Consider the following 20,238-nt stretch of genomic DNA (forward strand, 5'->3'; position numbering starts at 1 on the left):
GAGCAACGGGAGAAAAGGAACGAGCGAACGGAGAGAAAGAGAAAGGGGGAGAGACACGTAAAAACGGGGAGAGAAGAAACGAAAGAAAAAGCGAGCTCTCCTCCCTTGCGCTCCTCCTTCCTCCCCCCCGATCTCGCCACGCTCACGGTCTACAGTTAGGATAATCGGACGATTGAACGCATCCACGACCTACCTCTGCCTTTCGCCACTTCCTCCTCGCCCCTCTTGTCACCCCCCTTTCTGTCACACGTGCACGCATACCCACATACACGCACGCACACATGTGCACGTCCGCACCCCAAACCATCCACGTCTCCCTTTCCCTCGGTATCTCGGCGGATCCATCTCCGACAGGAGGTCAGACTGGCTGGCTCCCGCTAGTCGGAGTCCGATTCGTCCCCGTTCTCGCGTCTGTTCCGTCGAAAGGTCTTCGAGGAGGCGGCTACGACAGTGGTGGCGATCGGACCCCTCGCCACCATGCCAGAGTTGGACGGGATGTCGCGCGCGTTCCTGTATCCGTTGTAGTTCATGCGCACCCGCGGCCGTTTCGGCCAGCGGAAACGCTCCAGACACTTCCACACGATGTCGTAGCCGGGGGGAGGCTCGATCTTCTTCTTAATGGAAGCATTCGCGGCCACCGCGGCCGCCGCGGCCGCCTTCACGCTCGCGGACTTGATCGCGGCCACCGCGAGGGCGACGGTCGCGGACTTGTCCGCGGGGGATGGTGTCGTCGATGGCGCGGCAGCCGCCGAGGCTGATGTTGCTCCTGGTGCGTGTTGCTGTTTCTGAGATTGTGGCTGTAGCTGTTGGTGAGGTTGTCTCTGTTGTTGCTTGTCCTACGCCGCCTTGTTCTTGTTCGTCTTGAAGCTGACTTGAAGCACGCGGTTACCGAGCGTGTAACCGTTCAGACTTTGGATGGCGACCACCGCCTCGTCGTAGTTGGTCATCGTCACGAAACCGAATCCCTTGCACTTGTTCGTCTGCAGGTCCCGGATCACTTTGACCGATTGGACGGCGCCAAACGGACCGAACAACTGCCACAGCACGTTCTCCTCGGTCTCCGGGGCGAGGTTGTACACGAAGATGCACCAACCGGCGCCGTTCATCGCGTTCCCTGGTAGCATCGAGTTCGCCAGGAGATCGCCTGCCAGCGGGCTGTACCTGCAACAGTCGCAGCAACCGTGATAACGCTCGACAGTCGAGGTCTTTCACCTGGGCGGTGGAGATGGTCGATGGGCAGGGTGGCTTTTCGATCGAGGGTCAATGGCTGGGAGCTTCTTAGCTGAAAGGCGCTGTTCGTGTACGGTGGGGACAGAAGACTTTTTCTACAGGCTAGTCGACAACAGGTGTTACAAATTTTAATGAGCGATTCTACACGCTGAAATAAGACGAGAATCAAGAATAATGAAAATGTGTCTGAGGCTTCGTTTCAGAGTTATTCATTGTTGAGAAATGGCGTCTGAAATACGAGTGAAATATGTCTGACCTAGGGCCTATTCTACTGCCGACGTGAACCAGCCGAGTCAGGCACAGTAAAGTCAGTAGAATAAGTTCCAAGTCAGACACATTTCTAGCGAATTTCGGGCGTTTTCTCAAGAATTAATAGCCCTAAAATGAAGCTTTTAAAGAAATTTTGTGATTCTTCATTTTCCTCCTATTTTGAAACGTAGAGTCACCCCCTGGAATATCTAATATCTATTGTCGAACACCCTGCATAGTTCACTCTACTGAGCGTATTTAGTCACAAGCCAACTAAGACACCCTTTGTCCCTTATCATATTCCATACTATTAGTATATAACTTTACAAACGTAGAAATTTTTAAGCTTCGAAAATATCCCTCACACCAACAACGCCATTCATTCTTAGAGCTCTCTGGATATCGGGTCCAGTTCTCTGGAAACGAGTCTTTCGATTGTTGACTTCGTTATTCTTTTCTCACCGAGAACATTGCGCATGTTAATTACGTGAAGCCACATTGCCACTCCATGAATAAATTTACACAAGTACATTCTCGACTCTTAAGGCAGAAGTTGAATAGAAAGACGGAGAGACGCGGGTTTGCTGGTTCGCGATTGTTGCCGTCGAAGGAACAAGAACTACGAAAGGTCGTGCAAGCGTGTCGTTTGAACAACAGTTTTCGCGAGTCGGCGTTGAACGATCAGGCTAAAGCTCGACGACAAGTAGCGCGAACGGGCTTCGAAATGAAAGTAACTCGCCAAACGAAAGAGGGACTACTGCGCCTCGTTAAAATCATTTTCCCAAAGGGTTCGACAAAACACAGAATGAGGGAAAAGCTGAGGCAGCGAATCGCAAGAAATAATTGCACAACCTCGCATGCCATTCTACGCGGAGGCGTTTCTAAATGAACGGCGCGGCGGCGCGAACCGCTCGAGGACTCGGCAGAATTTAATTAATGCGAGATAGAAAGAGAAAAGTGAAAAAACATGGAGGAAAACGCGCATGCACGCGCTCGTTAATCGGCATGCAACGAATCACGAGCGTACGCGAGGCTGAGGGGAGCACGTCGGACCCGAACATGGAGCATATTTACAGACATGTAAAAAATGTTTATCTACGTACCTAATTGACGTCACAAGCCGCGTTAAAACAGGGCACATCTCAGTGAGTATTCAGTACAGAGTGCCGAGAAGCGACAGTAATTACGTACGCACTCGTTACAAACGCTCATTAGGAACCACGGAACTTGGTTTGCACACATGTACACTCTATGTAGAAAATTCGACGCGATTCCGTTTAGGGCGATTTTCTTCGACGCGATGGAATTCAACCCCTAACGAGCAATTTCTACCCTCTACCTCCGTCTTCTTCGAACTTGTTTCGCCTTGAAGAATTAGTGAACGAAAATATTTTCCCAAGAATGGCCAGTTAGTGTTCTCAATTATGGATAATAGAGAATGGAGGCTGAAGGCGTTCTGTGTTAGATTAGGGGTTCACTTCCACGCGATGGATACGAGAATTAATGGATGTTTGTGTTCCTCGTTTCATCTAATTGCTGGTAATATTCTTTTCTCGGTATTCCTGAGATCAGTCTCGCGACTTTCGTCTAGAGAATTCGATAACCGATCGTTTACTTCGCTACGAAAGTCGACACACTGGTGCATTGTTCGAGAACAATAATCAAGTGCTATTTTCTTGCAGTGTGCAGTATGTTCATCAACGAAAATATCTATGGTTCGGCAAGTTTACGCAATTGCTCTGTTTGCGTCGAGATTGTGCACCCTGTCCTGCTCTTACCTCTACCACTGATCTTATTTTACTTCGCTGCAGTTTACTACTGGCAACTGCTGATCGAAAGTGCAACTTACTTAATCATGCTATTTCCCTTTTTTATTGAATTTCAAGATAATTTGCGAATAATACGTTTTAGGAAATAAGTGCTGTATGCGGTGTCTGGCCATTGGCGGTCCTATTCCCCTTAATTTCCTCATTTCACTCGTTACCTTTTTGTGAATCATTTGACAAGCATATTATTATTTCAGAAACCAGTTAGATATTCGAAAAGAATAAATTTTAATTCATCAATCTGTATATCTATTTATTTCCGTGTTTCACGAACTGTGAAAGCTCGCAGTGCTTAACGACAAGTGCGTCTGCGTTCTTCATTTTGTTCTATTTGAAAGCAGAGATTAAGAGAGTGTAAGGTGCACGGTCTCGCGTCGAGCACGACCGATTAAGGCGAACAACGAAAGAAAAGAAACGGTGAAGGAGTAGAAAGTGCGAGATTCTGTCGAGGAACGTTGATTCGAGTCTACTAAGATTTCGACGCTTCGAAATACGGCCTCTTCAAATTTTCTTCTCTTTCTCACCGACGAGGATCTATAGATCGGTCGAAATCCGTCTGTACAGTCCGTACTTGTCACTAAAATCGACTCATTTCGTTATTTCTACAGGCTCCGAAGTTGGCAAAAAACGAAAAAGCAAAATTCTAAACTCTACGTCAGTATTTTCTAAAGGTGGAACAGAAATTATAGTTTAGCCGCGGAACTGAGAGAGGAACCAATGCAAAAATAACGAATCAAACCGCCGACAGAACGTAGAGGGATGACAAGACGAAATTGGGAGCACAGAGAGGGTGTGATAAGCTATTTTATACACGGTGAACGAAACAGCAGACTCGATTTCGTTGATTGATCGTGAGAGAGAGGGACTTTGTACACCCGAATCGATTCGCATTCTCGAGAAGACAAGCTAAGATATGCTCTGTGACGTTTCGTGGGTGAAGAAAGCATTTTTCAGGCTGACAACTCAAGAGTTTTAGAAGGAAATTATAGAGGGAAAGAGGACTAGAGAAAATAGCGTGAGACGAGAGAGAAAAAGAGAAAGGCCTTACAAATTTTATGTGGATCGTCGACAAAAATTTTTACCCTAATTTTGTTAGATCACAAACACATACAAAAAAAAAATAAGAATAGAATCTTAAAAAGAATTATATTAAAAAAATGAATATATTTTTTCTTCGTAAATTTTATATAAAGTAAACTACTAAAAATGTAATTTCTCGTTTTTTACTCTTTCAAACGTTACTAACACCTTCAGATATATTTTCCACGTAAAATTTTTAAGGCAGTGTAGTGGAGGGAGTACAGAACGAAGCCACACAAAGGACAAAATCAATCCATGTGGAAAGAGAGAGAGAAAAAAAGACGAAAAACCGGGAGGGAACGTAGTGGTAGTAACGAAAAAAATACTGACCTCTGTAAGCCTTTGTTAATGGCAAGCATGGCCTTGCCAGTGCTAAAACAAAACACAAAAAGAACAACGTAAGAAGAGAGATACTCCGGGGATGAGCCAAAAAATTCGGGATAATGTGTCTTTCGGTCGCTTCCTCGTGCTTCGATATTTTTTTTTCTTTCTAATTTCTCACCGAACTACCATCTATGGTGCCTCTCCGTTTTCTTTTCTCATCGTGGAAAACTTAAACGCAGACAGACAGAGAAAAGAGAGATAGAGATACAGACAGAAAAAGAGCATTAAAAAAAAAGTCAAAGAAAGTGTGAGATAGAATTAGAGGAGAGAGATAGAAAACGGACCGCGAGAATTTCGAGCTTTAGAGAGCTTTTCTATCGGGGAGAGACAAAAGGAAGCGGAAAATCAAACTATCTGCCGTCAGGGAACGAACAGAATATGTACGAAACAGAGGCAAGCGAAAGCGAAGCGCATTTATCTATCGCTATACGGTCGACACGATCTTTGAATCGTGTCCTTCGATCCTTCTCTGGGTCTATTCAATATCACTTTTCTTGCTTTCGATCGACTTGGACATACAGACGGACGTACTGAGTCGCGATACTGAGTATCGATCGATCAGCTCTTCTTTCGGCGAAGAAAATCGTGCTAGTGTACTTGTTCTCAAACGGACAAGGAGAGCTTTCTCTTTCCGATCGTTATCGACGTTTCTCAACCTCCTTTTTAATTCAATCGAACTTTTCCGCCTCGCGTCCACGGCAGTCCTTCGAGAAATTCGGAGCGTTTATTTATGAGGAGTGCTAAGATGATTAGTGGATTGCCAGAGTCTGGATCCCATGGGTTCGAGGGTAACTCGGTACCGTGGACCGCGAGGCTAAAAACCAACAAAACTTACAGAAATAATAGAACGTTTGTGTGTGCCTTGCTCCTCCATGTTGCCAGAGTGGTCAAGGATCAGTCTAGTTTCTTTAGTTTGCATAACCGAGATACTTATATCTATCTAATCTAGAGTTATCTATGTTAAAGACCACCTTGTACCACTCGTTGTAGGGAAGGGGATGCGGATGGGAGAGTTTCCAAAGGAAACGGACGAAAACAGACAAGTAAAAGATACCGAACGTAAGAAAATAGTCACCGGAACTAATGACGATAAAGAAGGGTCAACCGGCGTTCTAGTAGCAGCTATTCGTCTATTTTAATACAGGATGGTTCATAATACGTGGACAGAACTTCAGGAGTCCTCCTACAGTGGTAAGATGTAGTAAAAAAAATCAGAGAGCCTTTTGAAGCTAGTAATAGCATGAAAAATGATTTTACGATGAAGTCAAGGCCACATATTATGAAACACTCAGTATACTGGTTTACAAAAGAAAAAGCAAAGAACCATGATTAATATCTAATATCTACTCACTATAGATTGCAAAACTTTTCTTGTACTGTAACACCTGCTTAAGTGATATTTGTTACAGGCGAGTTATCACAAAACACGACAAATTGAAAAATTTACATTTAGTTAAAGTCAAACAGAATGATAGAAAATTTGTATTATCTGTACGTCCTGATGACCGTTCTTTGCAATAAGAACAAAATCACACAAACAAATTGAGACTTGAACAAAGAATGTGCACTTAAGGGTTCGGGCAAAATGGCTTAAACGCGAGACATGCGCAAGTACACAAATGAAATCAGATCGATGTTTTGAAGTCGGTAAAAAAAGGAAAAAAAAGTTGACGACGATGATGATTATGATGATGATATGATGAAGATGACGACGATGATGAATGGTAGATATGAGGTGCAGAAGGAGGAGCCTGCAGTGTACTCAGGTACTCAAACGGTGAGTGCGTAAATAAGGAAAAAGACACAAACGAGTGATCGATCGATCGATCTACAGATCCCTTAAACTTCAACTTTCCACTTCATTGCTCAAGGAAAAAGTATTTTTTAAACACTAAGACACTATTTTCATAAACTCAATAAGCTGTAAATAAATAAATTCTTTGAACTCTTTATCTTTTTCAAGATCACTAGAGCCTCTAAGACAAATTATCACTGATCGATCGATCACACTGCCACTGTGTCCAGAGTATCTACTGAACGAAACGGAAAACCTGAGGAACCGAAAGAAGATACGTCAGAGAATGAAACCAGAGAACGGAAGTAACGGAAAGAACGGAAAGAACGGAAAGAACGGAAAGAAGGAAAGAAAGTAGAGAGCAACAGAAAGAGAAAAAGGAAAAGAAAAAGGAAAAGAAAAAGGAAAAGAAAAAGGAAAAGAAAAAGGAAAAGAAAAAGGAAAAGAAAAAGGAAAAGAAAAAGGAAAAGAAAAAGAAAAAGAAAAAGAAACATAAAAAGAGAGAAAGAAGAAAGAAGAGAGATTGTTGGGTAGAGCGAGTAGAGGCGAGTAGGTACCTGGATAGTGGCGACAGTGGAATGTACCTGAAGCGGCCGGTTGGATGGTGGATCGGGCCGCCGAATCGTCGGGTCGCCTGGGGTGTCAGATAGGCCGCCAGCGGCGGTATCGCCTTGTTGTTGTTGCTCGGATTGTTGGCGAACTTGACGGTGATCGGCTCGGCTGAACCCTTCGGAATGGTACCGTTCAGTTCTTGGATCGCCCTCTCGGCCTCGACACGCTGGTCGAACCTTATGAAACCAACCCCCTTCGACAATCCTGTCGGAATTGGTTCAGGTTACTCTATCGCTCCTCTCTGCCCTTCCTTTGCTTTGTTTAATCAGGATCGAGCGGTATTTTGCAAATGTTAGTGGATTCCTCGCTGACTAAGTAGCTAAACCTTTGCTACCGATAATCCCGCTTCACTTGGATAAAACAGTATTGAGCATGGAGAAACCTTTTTCTAAAAGGACAACATTCTCATTTCGCCTAATTCGCGACTTTGTTACAGAGAATGTCGAGACCATTCGACGAGACGATTATTCGAATATTGAATGGTGTTCTTTTGGGAAAAGGTTTCGATCGATTCATTAACATGTTACAGGTAGCTTCAGCTAACTTTCAACTATGCGGTCAATTAATGATTTATGGAATATTCCTTTGTTCGGTTCGTTGGATATACGTTCTACGCTGTCAACGTGAATTCCTGTTCTTAACGAGTGGCTCGGTGCGCGCAGATTCGTTTCTTTACACCCGATGTCGTGTTCCCGAAGAAAAACTAGACGCGTCGACGATACGAGCACGCGAACGACAGAGACGAAGAAAGGCGGCGCGACGTTTCGCGATCGAAAGCACGGCCGCGAAATCATAATGTGTTATAACCGACGACAAAAAGCGTAAAGAAACAAAAACGGCGCTTGGGAGGAACTTCTGAGGTCGTGATGTATGAACAAAGCAGCCGATCAAAATAAAAACAAGAAATAAATCGTCAATCCGACTCTCGACTTACTTTCATTTTATCGAAGAAGCCAATCGCTCGAATTTCCGCGAAGCTGTGCGAATAACTTGTTTATCAATAATCGCGTGCGCGAGTGATGAATGGAAAAGAACCAAAAATGTGCTAATGAGAAGCTGCGTAATGACAATGAAAAAGAGAACTAATGGAATTCAAGTTGAAAGAAAAAAGAAAAAAACCGGCTGCTTTTGTTTTCATTTGGATGTAAAAAGGGAAAAGAAAAAAGAGTTGTATGAGTTACGTACCGGACAAATAGTCTCCGCCGCCGGTCACAAACTGTCGTACTAAACAGAAACGGAAAAAATCATATCACGTTAAAATTCAACTGGCAGCATACATGATTCGCTCGCCCCTGATTCCTCGAGGGAAGGAACATGAAAAATTCGAAATGATAAGCGGAATGACGAAAGAAATTCTAGTGAAGATAAATGTGAAAGAAATGTTTTTTCCTCGCGCAGTATTGAATCCCCAAATAATTCAAATCAAAATAAAAGTAATAGAGCGATTGGATTCAATCCTACAGAAGAGGAAGAAACATTCGAACGAAATACAAACGAACTCATTCTCACATAATGCTGAATAATAATGATAAAAAAGGAAATAAGTGCAGAGAAAAGAAACTAATCGGATGAGATGAATAAGGGGCGAGCGATTCTTGTGTCAATTAAATTATTCTTTTTTCTTCGAATCAATCCTTAAGTATGCAATAACAGTGAAACTGAAGATAAAAACGAACATATTCGAACGTGAACCGATCAACTGTGAATAAAACGGTAATGATAACGAAAATTTGGATCGAGGACCGCACTGTGGAACGGTGAGAACCGAACCAGGGACAAAAGGAGAAAAGGGAGAAAAATGCGTGTGTGTCCTACCATTTGATGCCAGTATCAACATAAAAAACACAAAAGAACGAAATTACGAATCGTCCCAACAAAAACTCAAAATTTAAAATCAACAAATAACACGATAAACGATTCGAGGATGTACGTGTCAAACGAGGCAAACGAAAGGGCAAAATCGAAAAATAAACGAAACGGAAAAAGAAATTCAAAAAAAATATCGAGATGGATATAAAGTAATTGAAGAGGGTGTTTAGGCCATGAGGCTGTGCGTGAGACTGAGGACGCAGATAAAAATTGCACCGCTAGGAACGCCGAGAACAGTGAGCCAAAGAAGAAAATAATCTTCTCATTTTTTATTTACTCGTCGTTTCAGGCAAAAAGCAAACGATTGAAAAAAAAAAGAGAAAAAAGCAACGAAAAGAAAAACCGATGAATTGTTAACAGAAACAGAAAAATGTTCTTCACGCAGTGTTTACGCTCGGGTGGCTACTCGTTCTTCGAGATACATTCTCGGTCTCGCTTCGATTGCAGGCGCACCGATCCACCCCGTAACCAGAAACCCCATGGCCTACTGTTTCTCGATCCTCGATCGGACGCGCGTCAGGTCGCCGAGACAGCTTCCTCGCGATCGATAAGCCGCGCGCTCGCGTCTGACTCGCCACGGTCCCAATCTACTTCGACACACAACTCGCCAAGGTTTTTCCCTCTCCCTGAACCCTGCGCAGTGCCGGGCCTTCCACAGGGCTCGCTACAGGGTCAACACGATCCTCTTTACCGCCAAGGGACAAGCAACTTACCGGTGATGTTGTCGCAGAGTATCCGCGACGTGATGATTCTGCCATATGGGCTGAACAGATTCTCCAGGTCCGATTGCGTCATGTTCTTCGGCAAACCGCTGACGTACAGGTTCGCCCCTTTGATTGCCTCGCTGCTCGGTCTCGCGTACGATACCTGAGCAAATGGAACGTTAACAATTGCGCCAGGTAATTGAGAGGCTCATAAGAAAATGACCCTTGTCGATTCTTGTCTATCTCTAAGGAAGCAAAATAGCAAAGAGGTAGGTACTGTGGTTTCTTTTAGTCTTGATCAATTGATTAGTGTTCTTCTTCATGATATATAGCCATCACACTAAACATATTGTATTTTTTATGAGATAGGAATCTTGTTTTTGATCACTAGAATGTGTTATTAAAAAAGTAGTAAAGTTTCGCAAGGACTGTTTTTTTATGAGCTCTTAAATTGCTATTCTTGCAAGGCTATGGATATGATGAATATGGTACACGAGTTCTACTTTGATCTTCGTTTCTAGGCCTAATACTGCTCGCAAATTTCGGACTCTCGTTTCTGAATTGTCGTTTAGACAGCACGACTGATAAAACGTCTTTGAACTGAAGCCAACCTGTTTCTATTATTGCGATACCGTGTAATGCTTGAGATTAGGAATGCGCTCAAAATTACGGAAATTGACCGTGTTAAATAAAACGTCTCTGCAACTTTGTAGCACGAGGAAATCAAAGTAACCTCCGCGATCGCTTGGTCCCTGATCTAGAGCCAAATTGTCAACTGCATCCTTGATACATATCTCTAACTTGCAAACCGACACAATGTTTTAAGTCTTGTGGTTATAAACTGTTTCAAGATCTATTTAAAAATGCATTCGGCACGAACCTTGATCGTTTTGTTTTGCAGACGAAGACCATTGAGCGTATTGATGGCTTTCTCAGCATCCTCAGGCCGGTGATAGTTAACAAACCCGTAACCCAAACTCTGACCTGCAACAAAAATGTCAAAAAAATCAGTGAGGATCGATCAAACTGAAGATATAGACAAATTTAATCTCAGAATGTTTTTCAGAAATTAGACCAAATTAATAAAGAATCCTGTATTCAACTGAGCACAAATTATATTTCTCCATCTGCACCAAACCTTAAATCTTCCACGACAATCAGTCCACAAGGTTTAATTAACACCTTAAATACTACATGGACAATCAACAGCCCACACTGATCTTTCCTATTAAAAGAATTGCAACCACGAGGGATCTCTAGAGAACACGAAAAGCACGCGTTGGCGCGAAACTCAGCGAATTCATTGAGAAAGTAGAGGAGGCGGTAACAGTCACTGATTATTGCATTTTGAAAACAGGAAACAGTCGCGGTACGGCCCTGAGAGAAGATCGCACGGCTAGGTCGAATATAAAGCGGCAAAGCATCAAACCCAAACGACGCCCCCGCCACTTGGACGCTCGAAATAGCGTCGCGACGTTCGCGACGCACGTGCTCTCCTTCTCTTACTCTCTTCGCCGACGAATATTCAGCCGCGTGTACGCGAGGCGAAATTACGCTACTGGATTACGCGCTTTTCTCGTTCGAGCCCGCCATCGTTAGAGGGAAAATCCACGAGGGGAAAGACGCCAGACATGCAATATTGCGCAATCGTGGCGGCCTCGGGAGCGTCGAGTCACTGGGCTCTAAACTCAACAGGAAGTGGACGGAAGTTGCAGCCAACTGACATGTTACTAAACGTGCACAGGATTTTAGTAGTGTTAGAAGAGGAAGTTGACATGGAGTCTGAGATGACCTTCGCTCTCGAAGATGCAGCTGAAACATTTGGAGTAGTGCCGAAGGTGTGACTCTACAGTATCTGGAAGGTCGGAATAAGTGAAGACAGATTTCACTGACAATGAGTTGGATAGGAGAATACAGTTGCCAGATTGATATACCTAGATATTTCTATAGGGAAATTGGGAGAGATTCTATGCAAAGTGAATAGTTAGTTCAAGAAGGTGAATCCAGGGGAGCACTTACCACTGACTTTGTCACGAATCAACTTGCAGCTCTCCACCTCGCCAATGCTCGCGAACAGAGAACGGATGTCCTCCTGTGTCATAGTCTGGGGCAGGTAGTTCACGATGAGATTCGTCTTGGACTCTTCCTGAGAGGTCTGTCCCAAGGTGGATCCACCGTTTTGTTGTACGACCGTGTCCATTCCGTTCGCCATCATTGCACTCTACCGGCTCGTCTCTAACTACGTACGAAATCTGAAAACAGAACAACATCCTCGTTATTAACGTCACACAACCAAACGATCAAACGTCATCGGCAGCTATCTGCGCTCCTCTGAGAGACCTTCGATCCTCATCAACGGTATCGTAAATCTCCAGAACATCTTGATCACGGTGCAAAGAAAAAAGTCTTGAAAAATCGCAACTGAAACCCTAGAAACTGAGAGCAATTCTCGATCCTCGTGAAACAGTTCCCTGAATGCCTCATGCGTCAGAGGTACCAAGCTTCCTGTACAGATTGGAGTTCTTCCAGGAGGAATTCGTTGAGAGCTCTTCAATGAACTCGAATGAAACACGTCGCGAATCGTGACTGTCAGACCATCGAAAGCGGGAAGAACACGAGAGGAAACAGAAGACAGTATAAACACGTGGCGCGAATGTTCGAAGGACGTAAAAACGTCCGCTAACCAAAACACTGTACACGATGCACAAGATCGCCTTGACGCGACCACGAAAACAGAGAGAACCGGGTTTTTGTCGATTCGTGAGTACAGGTGAGGCCTTGGCAACAAGCTGCGCGGTTTTTTCTAGGCGAGCCTCTAAATCAGGGTTTCTCAACAGCGCGATATGGCCCCTTAGGTGTCCTGAGTCCTGACACCACTTGCTTGTGAAAACAAGGAAGATGGGGATAAGAAAAAAATGGTTGAGAAACCCTGTTCCAAATATTGTGAATGTCTCCATCGAGGAGGATTCAGTGATCGGGGCAGAGTACCTAACGCCAAAGAAATCGTCAACAAGTTCTTTTTTCCGAGAAAGAATAACAAACTTCGGTGGATAGAGACTGGCTTGGAATTGGAACTCGAGAATTGAGCGAGAAATTATTTGCTTCGAGGAGTGGAGTCAGTTCAAGGAAATGACTTGCGAAGACTCATATTCCACCCGCGCTGGATGCTGACGTAATCTGACAATGACTTCGAAAACACAGCGTGAAAAGAACAGGCGGCGGTGGCGGTTGGCAGAGCCGAGGAAGGGGTTCAATAGAAACGCGAATAATTTAAAGGGGCGACGACCCCCTGCCTCTGGTTTAAAGGGCTCGCCTCCCTCGTGCTTCCCCTTCCACCTTGCCCAGCAAACCACTGTGCTCGATACGCCCTGTGTCTATAGGGTGCTCGATATCTCCTCGCGACAAAGAATTGAAACTGTATCGACAAATTTTCAAAGGAAATTTCGCCGCTTACTAGTTTCCCTTAAAAACACTACAGGACCCCCCAAAAATATTCACCAGATAAAAATTTCACGACAGTACACTTGTCCATACCAAAAGCAGACCTTGAAGTCCCCTTTCTAATCTTCGACCTTCCCTCCATACCTAGTTCGCCAAAGAAACCTTCCTTCCATAGACCTGAAGCGCTCGAACAATGCTGGCCGAGCAACCTGAACGTTAAAAGTGGAGGCTCAACTCCAGCCACGTGGAAGTAATTACGTTTGAGCCGCTCTACAGGGCACAAAAGTCGCCTAATTAAGAAAGGGAAACTCCACGGTCGCTGATCAGCCGTCAACCCCGCGCACGCGTCCAGGGGGAGGCTGATTCCGCTCGAGACACCCGTTGTATCGTCGATCGGAGCGAGACAGACGACGGGAGCAGAGAGGAATGGACACAGAGAAGGGGAGCTGTGCGTATACGATGGCCGTGGGGTGCCGATGGTGTTCACGGTTAAGGCGAATACACACAGCTGCCACGACACATTTATCAGCCGGCACGAGCTACCGGTGTACATTTTAATTCTCTCCGTTCCCCCTTGCGCCTCTGGCCGTCGTGTGTCTGTCGCTCGGCGTATCAGCTGTCCTAAGGGCCACCCCACGCAGGGCGGAGGCCCTGTCTCGTGACTGCGGTCACCCCCCGATACGACTGACCACGCTCTCCCGAGATAATAGATAGCTGCTTTTATTGCATGCATCGAGCACGGTGAGCCCACCCCAACTATGGGAAAGAAACTGGGACGCTTCAGAGACGAGACTCGATTCTGTCGACTAAACACTCTGTCGGTTCGATTCCTCTAGAGGTGTAATCACGGCTCGTTTTCTGGTCCAATGAAGATGGGACGCTGATTGGGAAAGAGAGGCTCTTTTTAGACTTTGAGTAAGTGTATTATCCGAGTCCTAGGGAGGGGGCTTCTTTCGGTGGAAAAGAGTAAGAGGTTCTGGGGGACCTTTGTGTTATCCTTTGATTGAACTCTGCAGCTGATTCTAATGAACTTCATCTGAAGATGTACGAACTGATTATAGGAATAGTAAAGGGAAGGTTCCTTCAACCCACAATTCCAGAAATGTAAAGATGGAGTTTGGTATTCAAAAGCAGGGGTTTATGGAAGTCTCTCTTTATATAGGATATCAAGACATAGTAAATATCGTACGTCTTCCACCCACGTGGTAACGATTGAAAGAACGCTACAACAGAGAACCTACGACAATCCTTCAACATTTAAGATTCTCAACCCTCTCTCAACCCCAATACTATTCCTTTATCAAATTTCAAATAAAAGAAAGTAGAGAACATTTCAGCTTGTACATGCTTAACAATTAACGGAACGGTCTACTTGTTTCTTTCTCCTTTAAAGAGAATTGTAGCACGTGCAACCTGAATAAGATCGTTAGACAATGAATCGAGCGAGGCCGATGGCTGGTGTTTACGTGGAAACGAGCGCGTTCAGCAGTCGGAGAAAACGTCGGGGGAAGGTAGACGGTTATCGTAGCCCCGCATCTTCTCGTGGTTATCGATCCATGCTCTCTCCGGCATCGCGATATTTTAGGACGTCACTGTAGAAGCCAGGAGGGAGGCCATCGGACAGTGGGACGCATCGAGGAACGTACATCGTCCGCCCGATGACTTCGAAACGCGACTCCGACGAGCATCGTCGTTATGTGCGACAATGGATGTTACGTGTGCGCACACGCGCGCCGCTGGGGTTCCGGGCACAATGAGGAAAACCTTCCCCCTTCAATCGACGCAAGTCGATTTCCACTACCCTCGCGACATAACAAAAAGTTGCGTAGCGATTATATTTATCTGCTTTTCTTCCCTGAGCCACTCACCCTTTATTACACGTTATTATAACGAATCGTGTTCGTGGCATTCATTATGCTGAGAGGATTCGAGCTGAACTCGTTGGAAGTTGACAAAGCTCGTCGTGAAGGTTTAATTATACTTTCATCATGGAGACAGTGGCGGCATTAGGAAGTAAATGGTCGAGTTAATTGTATTAAATGTCTATGTAACATAATGAGGTGACATAGCATAAGGAATTATGAACATAAATTTACACCAGATGGATTGAAGAGTATTTCGAAGAGTTTACTAGAGAAAGAGATAAAAATTCCACATAAAAATTGAGAGTGATTTTTGTTGAAACCGTAGATCGATGGGACAAAGCACTTTCAACCCTACCCTCTGCTTCCCTCGAGGACTATCGACAACTGGCGATCCTTAGACATCTGTTGTACCGTGTACCATTGATCAGACAATGAATTGAAAATTACCCTAGTAGGTTTTCCTCGGAAGCCTACTCACACCCTACATTTATTCCGCCAATCCCAGACCGTAAAGACTAGTTAGGCAACCCGTGCCAAAAATCCTCGAAAAAAGAAAAATCCAAACGTCTCAAAGGGCAGAGGAAAAATTGGCGTGGAAGGTAGCAGGTGGGTCGACAGCCAGCCAGCCAGCCATGGGGGAGGGGTTAAAGTTCGATTCTCACGTACGCTGGCAGATACGATCTTCGGCCGGTGGCCAGGTGGCCATGGCGACGGATCGTGAAAATCGCGTGGCCGGGACCGATCAATACGAGCCGCGACTCCTCGGTCCCTGCCGCGCTCTATCGCCCCTCGCCCTCGCGCGCCCTCGCGCACCCACTCGCTCCTCTGCATCCCTCTCTCTCTGGCTCGTCTCTCTGGTGCCGCGCGCACACCGACAAACAGCCAGAGAGAGACGGAGACACGGGCACACATAGAGAGAAAGAGAGTCGGTGGCGGCGGCAGCTCCAAGGGAAACCCCTCCCGCGCTGGCTCGCGCGCCCGCCCCTTTCCGCGCGAGAAAGCACACACGAGCGCTCGGAACACGCACGCACGTACACGCGAGCACGCAAAAACGCAGTAGCTCGTGCCGTGCTTTAGAGTGGGGGAGGTGACCGAATCGCGAGGGGTGCGGGAGGGGAGGGCTGAGTGGCGTAGAGAAAGAACGACGAAAGCACGCAGAAAGCGAAGGGTGAGAACGAGAATGTGCCATGAAGCTTGCATGGCACGTGCTCTGAAACCCTCGCCAGCATCCGAGAAGGCAACTTTTCGTTTTTCGAACCGATGCCGATGGAACAGAGGTCCGAGATAAAGGAGGAATGAGCGTGGAACGATCGTCAGCCGGCTTACCTTCCTTTTACACCTTCCTCCGGGATCCACCTCCTATCTTACGGATCGATGCACGCGACAGCAACACGAGGCACACACAGAAGACACACACACCAGAGACACAACACTTTTCCTCTGCTTCCGGGGACACGGACACACTCGTGCTCCCGTCGATGTGGCCCTTTTCTTTCTCTCAGGTCTCCCTCGTTCGATCGGCTCTCCCCCGAATCGGTTCGAGTCGTACGCGAAACCGAGCACCGTGCAAAACTCTGTGGCTGTGCGCGTTTACGCGACTAAGCTACTCTCTCGTGGCCTGTGGCTCGTGTCGGTGTGTCGCGGCGCCGGTTCCCTAAGCTTTTCTCTCTGCTCTCTCTCTCGCTCTCTCTATCTGTTGGTCGCACTCCTCTACTACTATCACGCTCTCGCACCGCCGCCCGGAACAGAAGGGGAAATCAATGAAAGAAAAGTACGACGCGAGCGCTCGTAAATCGGCATTTATGCTCGCCTGGTGTGGTCGACGGGTCCCTTTACTTTCGCGTTGACCAGGCTACACACGTACAGTCGCGACGTGTGTGCGTGTGCACAGTAACCGAGGGAGGTGTATATTGTTTCGAAATTCTGTCGGAACCGGGGCCACCAAAGTACTTCGTTGATTCGTGAAACGAAACGGGGTGGAAGTGTGTGTGTGTGTGTGGGTGTGTGTATGCGATGTGTACGTGAAAAAGAATAAGTGTACGCGCGTGTGTATGTGTATGTTTACGATGCGTGTGTAGAGGGTTACGCGAGACTAGAAATTAAAGCGTTAAACACTATACTAAGGAAACGGAAATAACGATACGACACGGGCGGAGGCTGCCTAGAGACTGGACACATCGCCGGTTCTCCGGCGGCTTGCACCGCTCGGTGAGCCCGTTCGGCGATGCTCGGCCAACCTCGGCTGTAGTCGTGCACCCTCGGCTAAGCCCGTGCCACGAACCCCTCGTTCTATTACGTATCTCCTCCCACCGACTCGCGAGCGAGCGTACGCCGCTAGGGGTTGCCGATCGAACTAATAAGAGACGTATGCGCGTTCTTAAATAAACTGCGATCGAACCAGCACCCCTTCTCGACGGTGCCCTTCTCCCTCGGTCGATATCGAAAAATTTCCGATTCGATCGAATCTGATCCCCCTAGTTTCGGCCTTTGTAACGAATACTTCAGTTTCTAGAATAAACTTTGCACCCTCTGGGGGTAGAATAGATAGAAAATAATTTACACTGGAGGTATCCAGTATCCTTTTTACAGTGTTAATTTTAGAAGAGAGAAAATACGCTTCATTTCGGCAGAAAATTCCACAGGTTTAGTAATCATCCCCTATTGGAAGATTAAACTTCCACCTCTTCTCAGAATCCCGAAAACAGCAGGATATTGTCATTTTTTCCGGTTCCAGCCCCTTAACGAAGCTTCCACTGGCGACCTCGCCTCAGTTGCATTTATAACGAGGGTGTCAACACTCGCGAAACGCTACGCAGACAGTATTTCAACGTCCCGTCCGCCCTCGAGATGTTTGCAAGAGGGGGTTTGTTCGTTCGAAATGTTTGCAACATGGCTGCCCGATATTGCGAGGCGGAAGGCATGCCACCCCCTGTTCCCTCCCCCTCCCGAGCACACCGCCCCGTCGCTGGCATCACCCCTTGCGTCAGATCATGACCACCCCTTCACGGTTTTTGACCCCCGCCATCCCGGCTGCACTATCGCGTCGATACAAGAGTCCTTTTACCCCCTCGCGAGGCCGCACTCGATCCTAGAGTGAACTCGAAACCATGAATTACATCGTCGAGAGACGGCGGTGGCCATTTGCCAAGGACCATGAAATCGTATCTCTCGAGGAAGAGCCGAGGACGAAAAACAATCCCCTTCCAGGAAGAAAAAATTATGAGTAGCGATACACTTGGGGGTCCCTCGGAGATTTCTACTTAACGTCTTATCTGGCGCCATAACGCGTCAGATGTGATAGGGTTCGAAGCACGTTTGGGTGTGCGCAAGGTTAAATGACCATGGAGGAATTCCTGGCCGCTGTTAGTAAATCGATAAGAACTTGTAGTTGAAAGTTAAAACCCTGGGTGGTATAGACACTCTTATCTTAACGCTTTTATATGACCACGAATTTTGATCACTTATCGCGTGTAAACACGGAGTTTATAAATTACTAGGAAATCACTAGAGAAGTGTTAATGCACTTGCAATAATTTTAATGTATGGTACAATATTTTCCAGAATATAGAGTCCCAAGGAAATCGATTCTCATTTTCTACATGCTTTAACTGGGAGATTCCCGTTTGGAGCCACTTTGCAAAAGTCGAGGGAGCGGCCGCAGGAGGGGCTCGAAGAAGCTGCATCCCTGACCTTACCCTGGCTTTTATCTCCTCGATCGAGAGTCTCCGAAGCTGAGCGCGCCAAAATTATGCGCGCTGACGAAACGAGCCGTGCAACACTTGGCGGTCGTGCCAATAACCGCGTGCTGACGATGTTTTCGGGAATCCGTTTCCTCTATCTCGCATCACGCAACAGAAACACGTCGCATGGCAGATTTCTGACGAGACCCACGAATCTACTCGACGTATATTTGCATCATCCACGAATCATCTTTAAAATTACAGCTGAAACGCTGAACAACAGTTTTAAAATCAGATTTAAAACAGATTTGAAATCAGTTTCAGGCTCATTCGAAGGAGAACAAAAAATCCTCCAATACCACGAAGAGTGGTACAAGTGCGTCGACTTCAGCTGTCAATGCAGTGGCAGTAACACGAATGGTGACATTGAAAGGAGAACTTGAAGAACTTGGAGGAAACCCAATGACTGTAGAATGAATTCGATGCTGATGGGTTCGCTGAGCGTACGGCTCGTACCGAGCGTCCACTGGTGAAATTATAAATACATCCGCGTATAAACACTATAAATATATACGCGCATGGTACACGGAAGAGCCTGTTCCAGGCTTCTATCTGCGCCTGGAGATAAGCGCCGTCATCAGTTTTCCAAGATACATCAATATCCATCAGCTTGCCAAAGCCTTCTATCAAGTAGCGCTCAAATATCTTCAAACATTGATGCTGATCACCATTGAAGTACCAGAAATTCGAAGCATCCTTTAAAAAGATAAGCACAGCAGTAGATACTTTTGCTTTACAAATCAACAAATCGTGCGCTATACCTTTTTCATAAGAAGTCTCCTAGAAAGCATTGCCCCTAATGCTGTCCAGGGGACTATGCATGAAACACCGATGTACATGACCGAGCCCAACGTCACCGCCGTGGAAAGACCATAACGGTATTGTCTAGTCGCATGAGAAGAAAGGGACCGTCGGGGACTTGTAACAGATGCGGAACGGTATGCAGAAAAATATATATATAGGGACACGAGCGTATATGCGTGTGTCCATTATGGGGTCCCCGTAGCTTGGAAACCGGTGCACGAACGTGCCACAGGAAGTGGTCACACCGCATTACCGGTTGCAATTGTGAAAGTTCCCTGCCCCAGACTGCGACCACGATGCACCGTTTACGTAAGATCCCAATATTTTTGATCGAGTCCAAAATCTGTAATTTTTCACAAAGCTGATCTCGAAACTACTGGGACTTCGTCTCGTGTTTCCTCGAATCTCGTCAAGCGTTATAAAACGCGATTGCTTGGCTAGTGGAGTAGAACACCTTTAAGTGCAACCACAGGAATGTTAGTAATTGGACAACAAAATGCTGAAAGACCCTAGACAAGTTCTTAGCCCTCAACGATTCTAATTCTCTGCTGAGACCGTCCCAGTTCTCTCTGTAGTTTCGTATCTCGGTTTAGTTCCAGCTTAATCCTTGCTCAAGATCGTGATCTGTAACAATCTAAC

At 46.0% G+C, this 20,238-nt stretch overlaps 1 protein-coding gene across 9 annotated transcripts in view; it reads right to left on the minus strand.

Moving 5' to 3' along the window:
* Positions 1 to 698: 698 nt before the first annotated feature.
* The window catches only part of LOC143185910 (ELAV-like protein 2), a 36,315-nt gene continuing 16,775 nt past the window's right edge, over positions 699 to 20,238 (minus strand). For 3 of the 9 annotated variants that reach the window (XM_076389232.1, XM_076389233.1, XM_076389231.1), the window contains exons 2-8: positions 11,769 to 12,001; positions 10,630 to 10,733; positions 9,759 to 9,912; positions 8,362 to 8,400; positions 7,122 to 7,380; positions 4,716 to 4,757; positions 699 to 1,161 (exon numbers count right to left, since the gene is read on the minus strand). In XM_076389232.1, coding sequence (XP_076245347.1) covers positions 837 to 1,161; positions 4,716 to 4,757; positions 7,122 to 7,380; positions 8,362 to 8,400; positions 9,759 to 9,912; positions 10,630 to 10,733; positions 11,769 to 11,964 — 1,119 coding nt within the window. In that variant the 5' untranslated portion in view covers positions 11,965 to 12,001 and the 3' untranslated portion in view covers positions 699 to 836. Of the gene's footprint in view, positions 1,162 to 4,715; positions 4,758 to 7,121; positions 7,381 to 8,361; positions 8,401 to 9,758; positions 9,913 to 10,629; positions 10,734 to 11,768; positions 12,002 to 16,381; positions 16,823 to 20,238 lie in introns of those variants that run through there. The other 6 variants (XM_076389230.1, XM_076389234.1, XM_076389238.1 and 3 more) reach the window with 6 other exon arrangements.

This window comes from Calliopsis andreniformis, chromosome 12, assembly GCF_051401765.1.
Source record: "Calliopsis andreniformis isolate RMS-2024a chromosome 12, iyCalAndr_principal, whole genome shotgun sequence".
NCBI classification, from domain to species: domain Eukaryota; kingdom Metazoa; phylum Arthropoda; class Insecta; order Hymenoptera; family Andrenidae; genus Calliopsis; species Calliopsis andreniformis.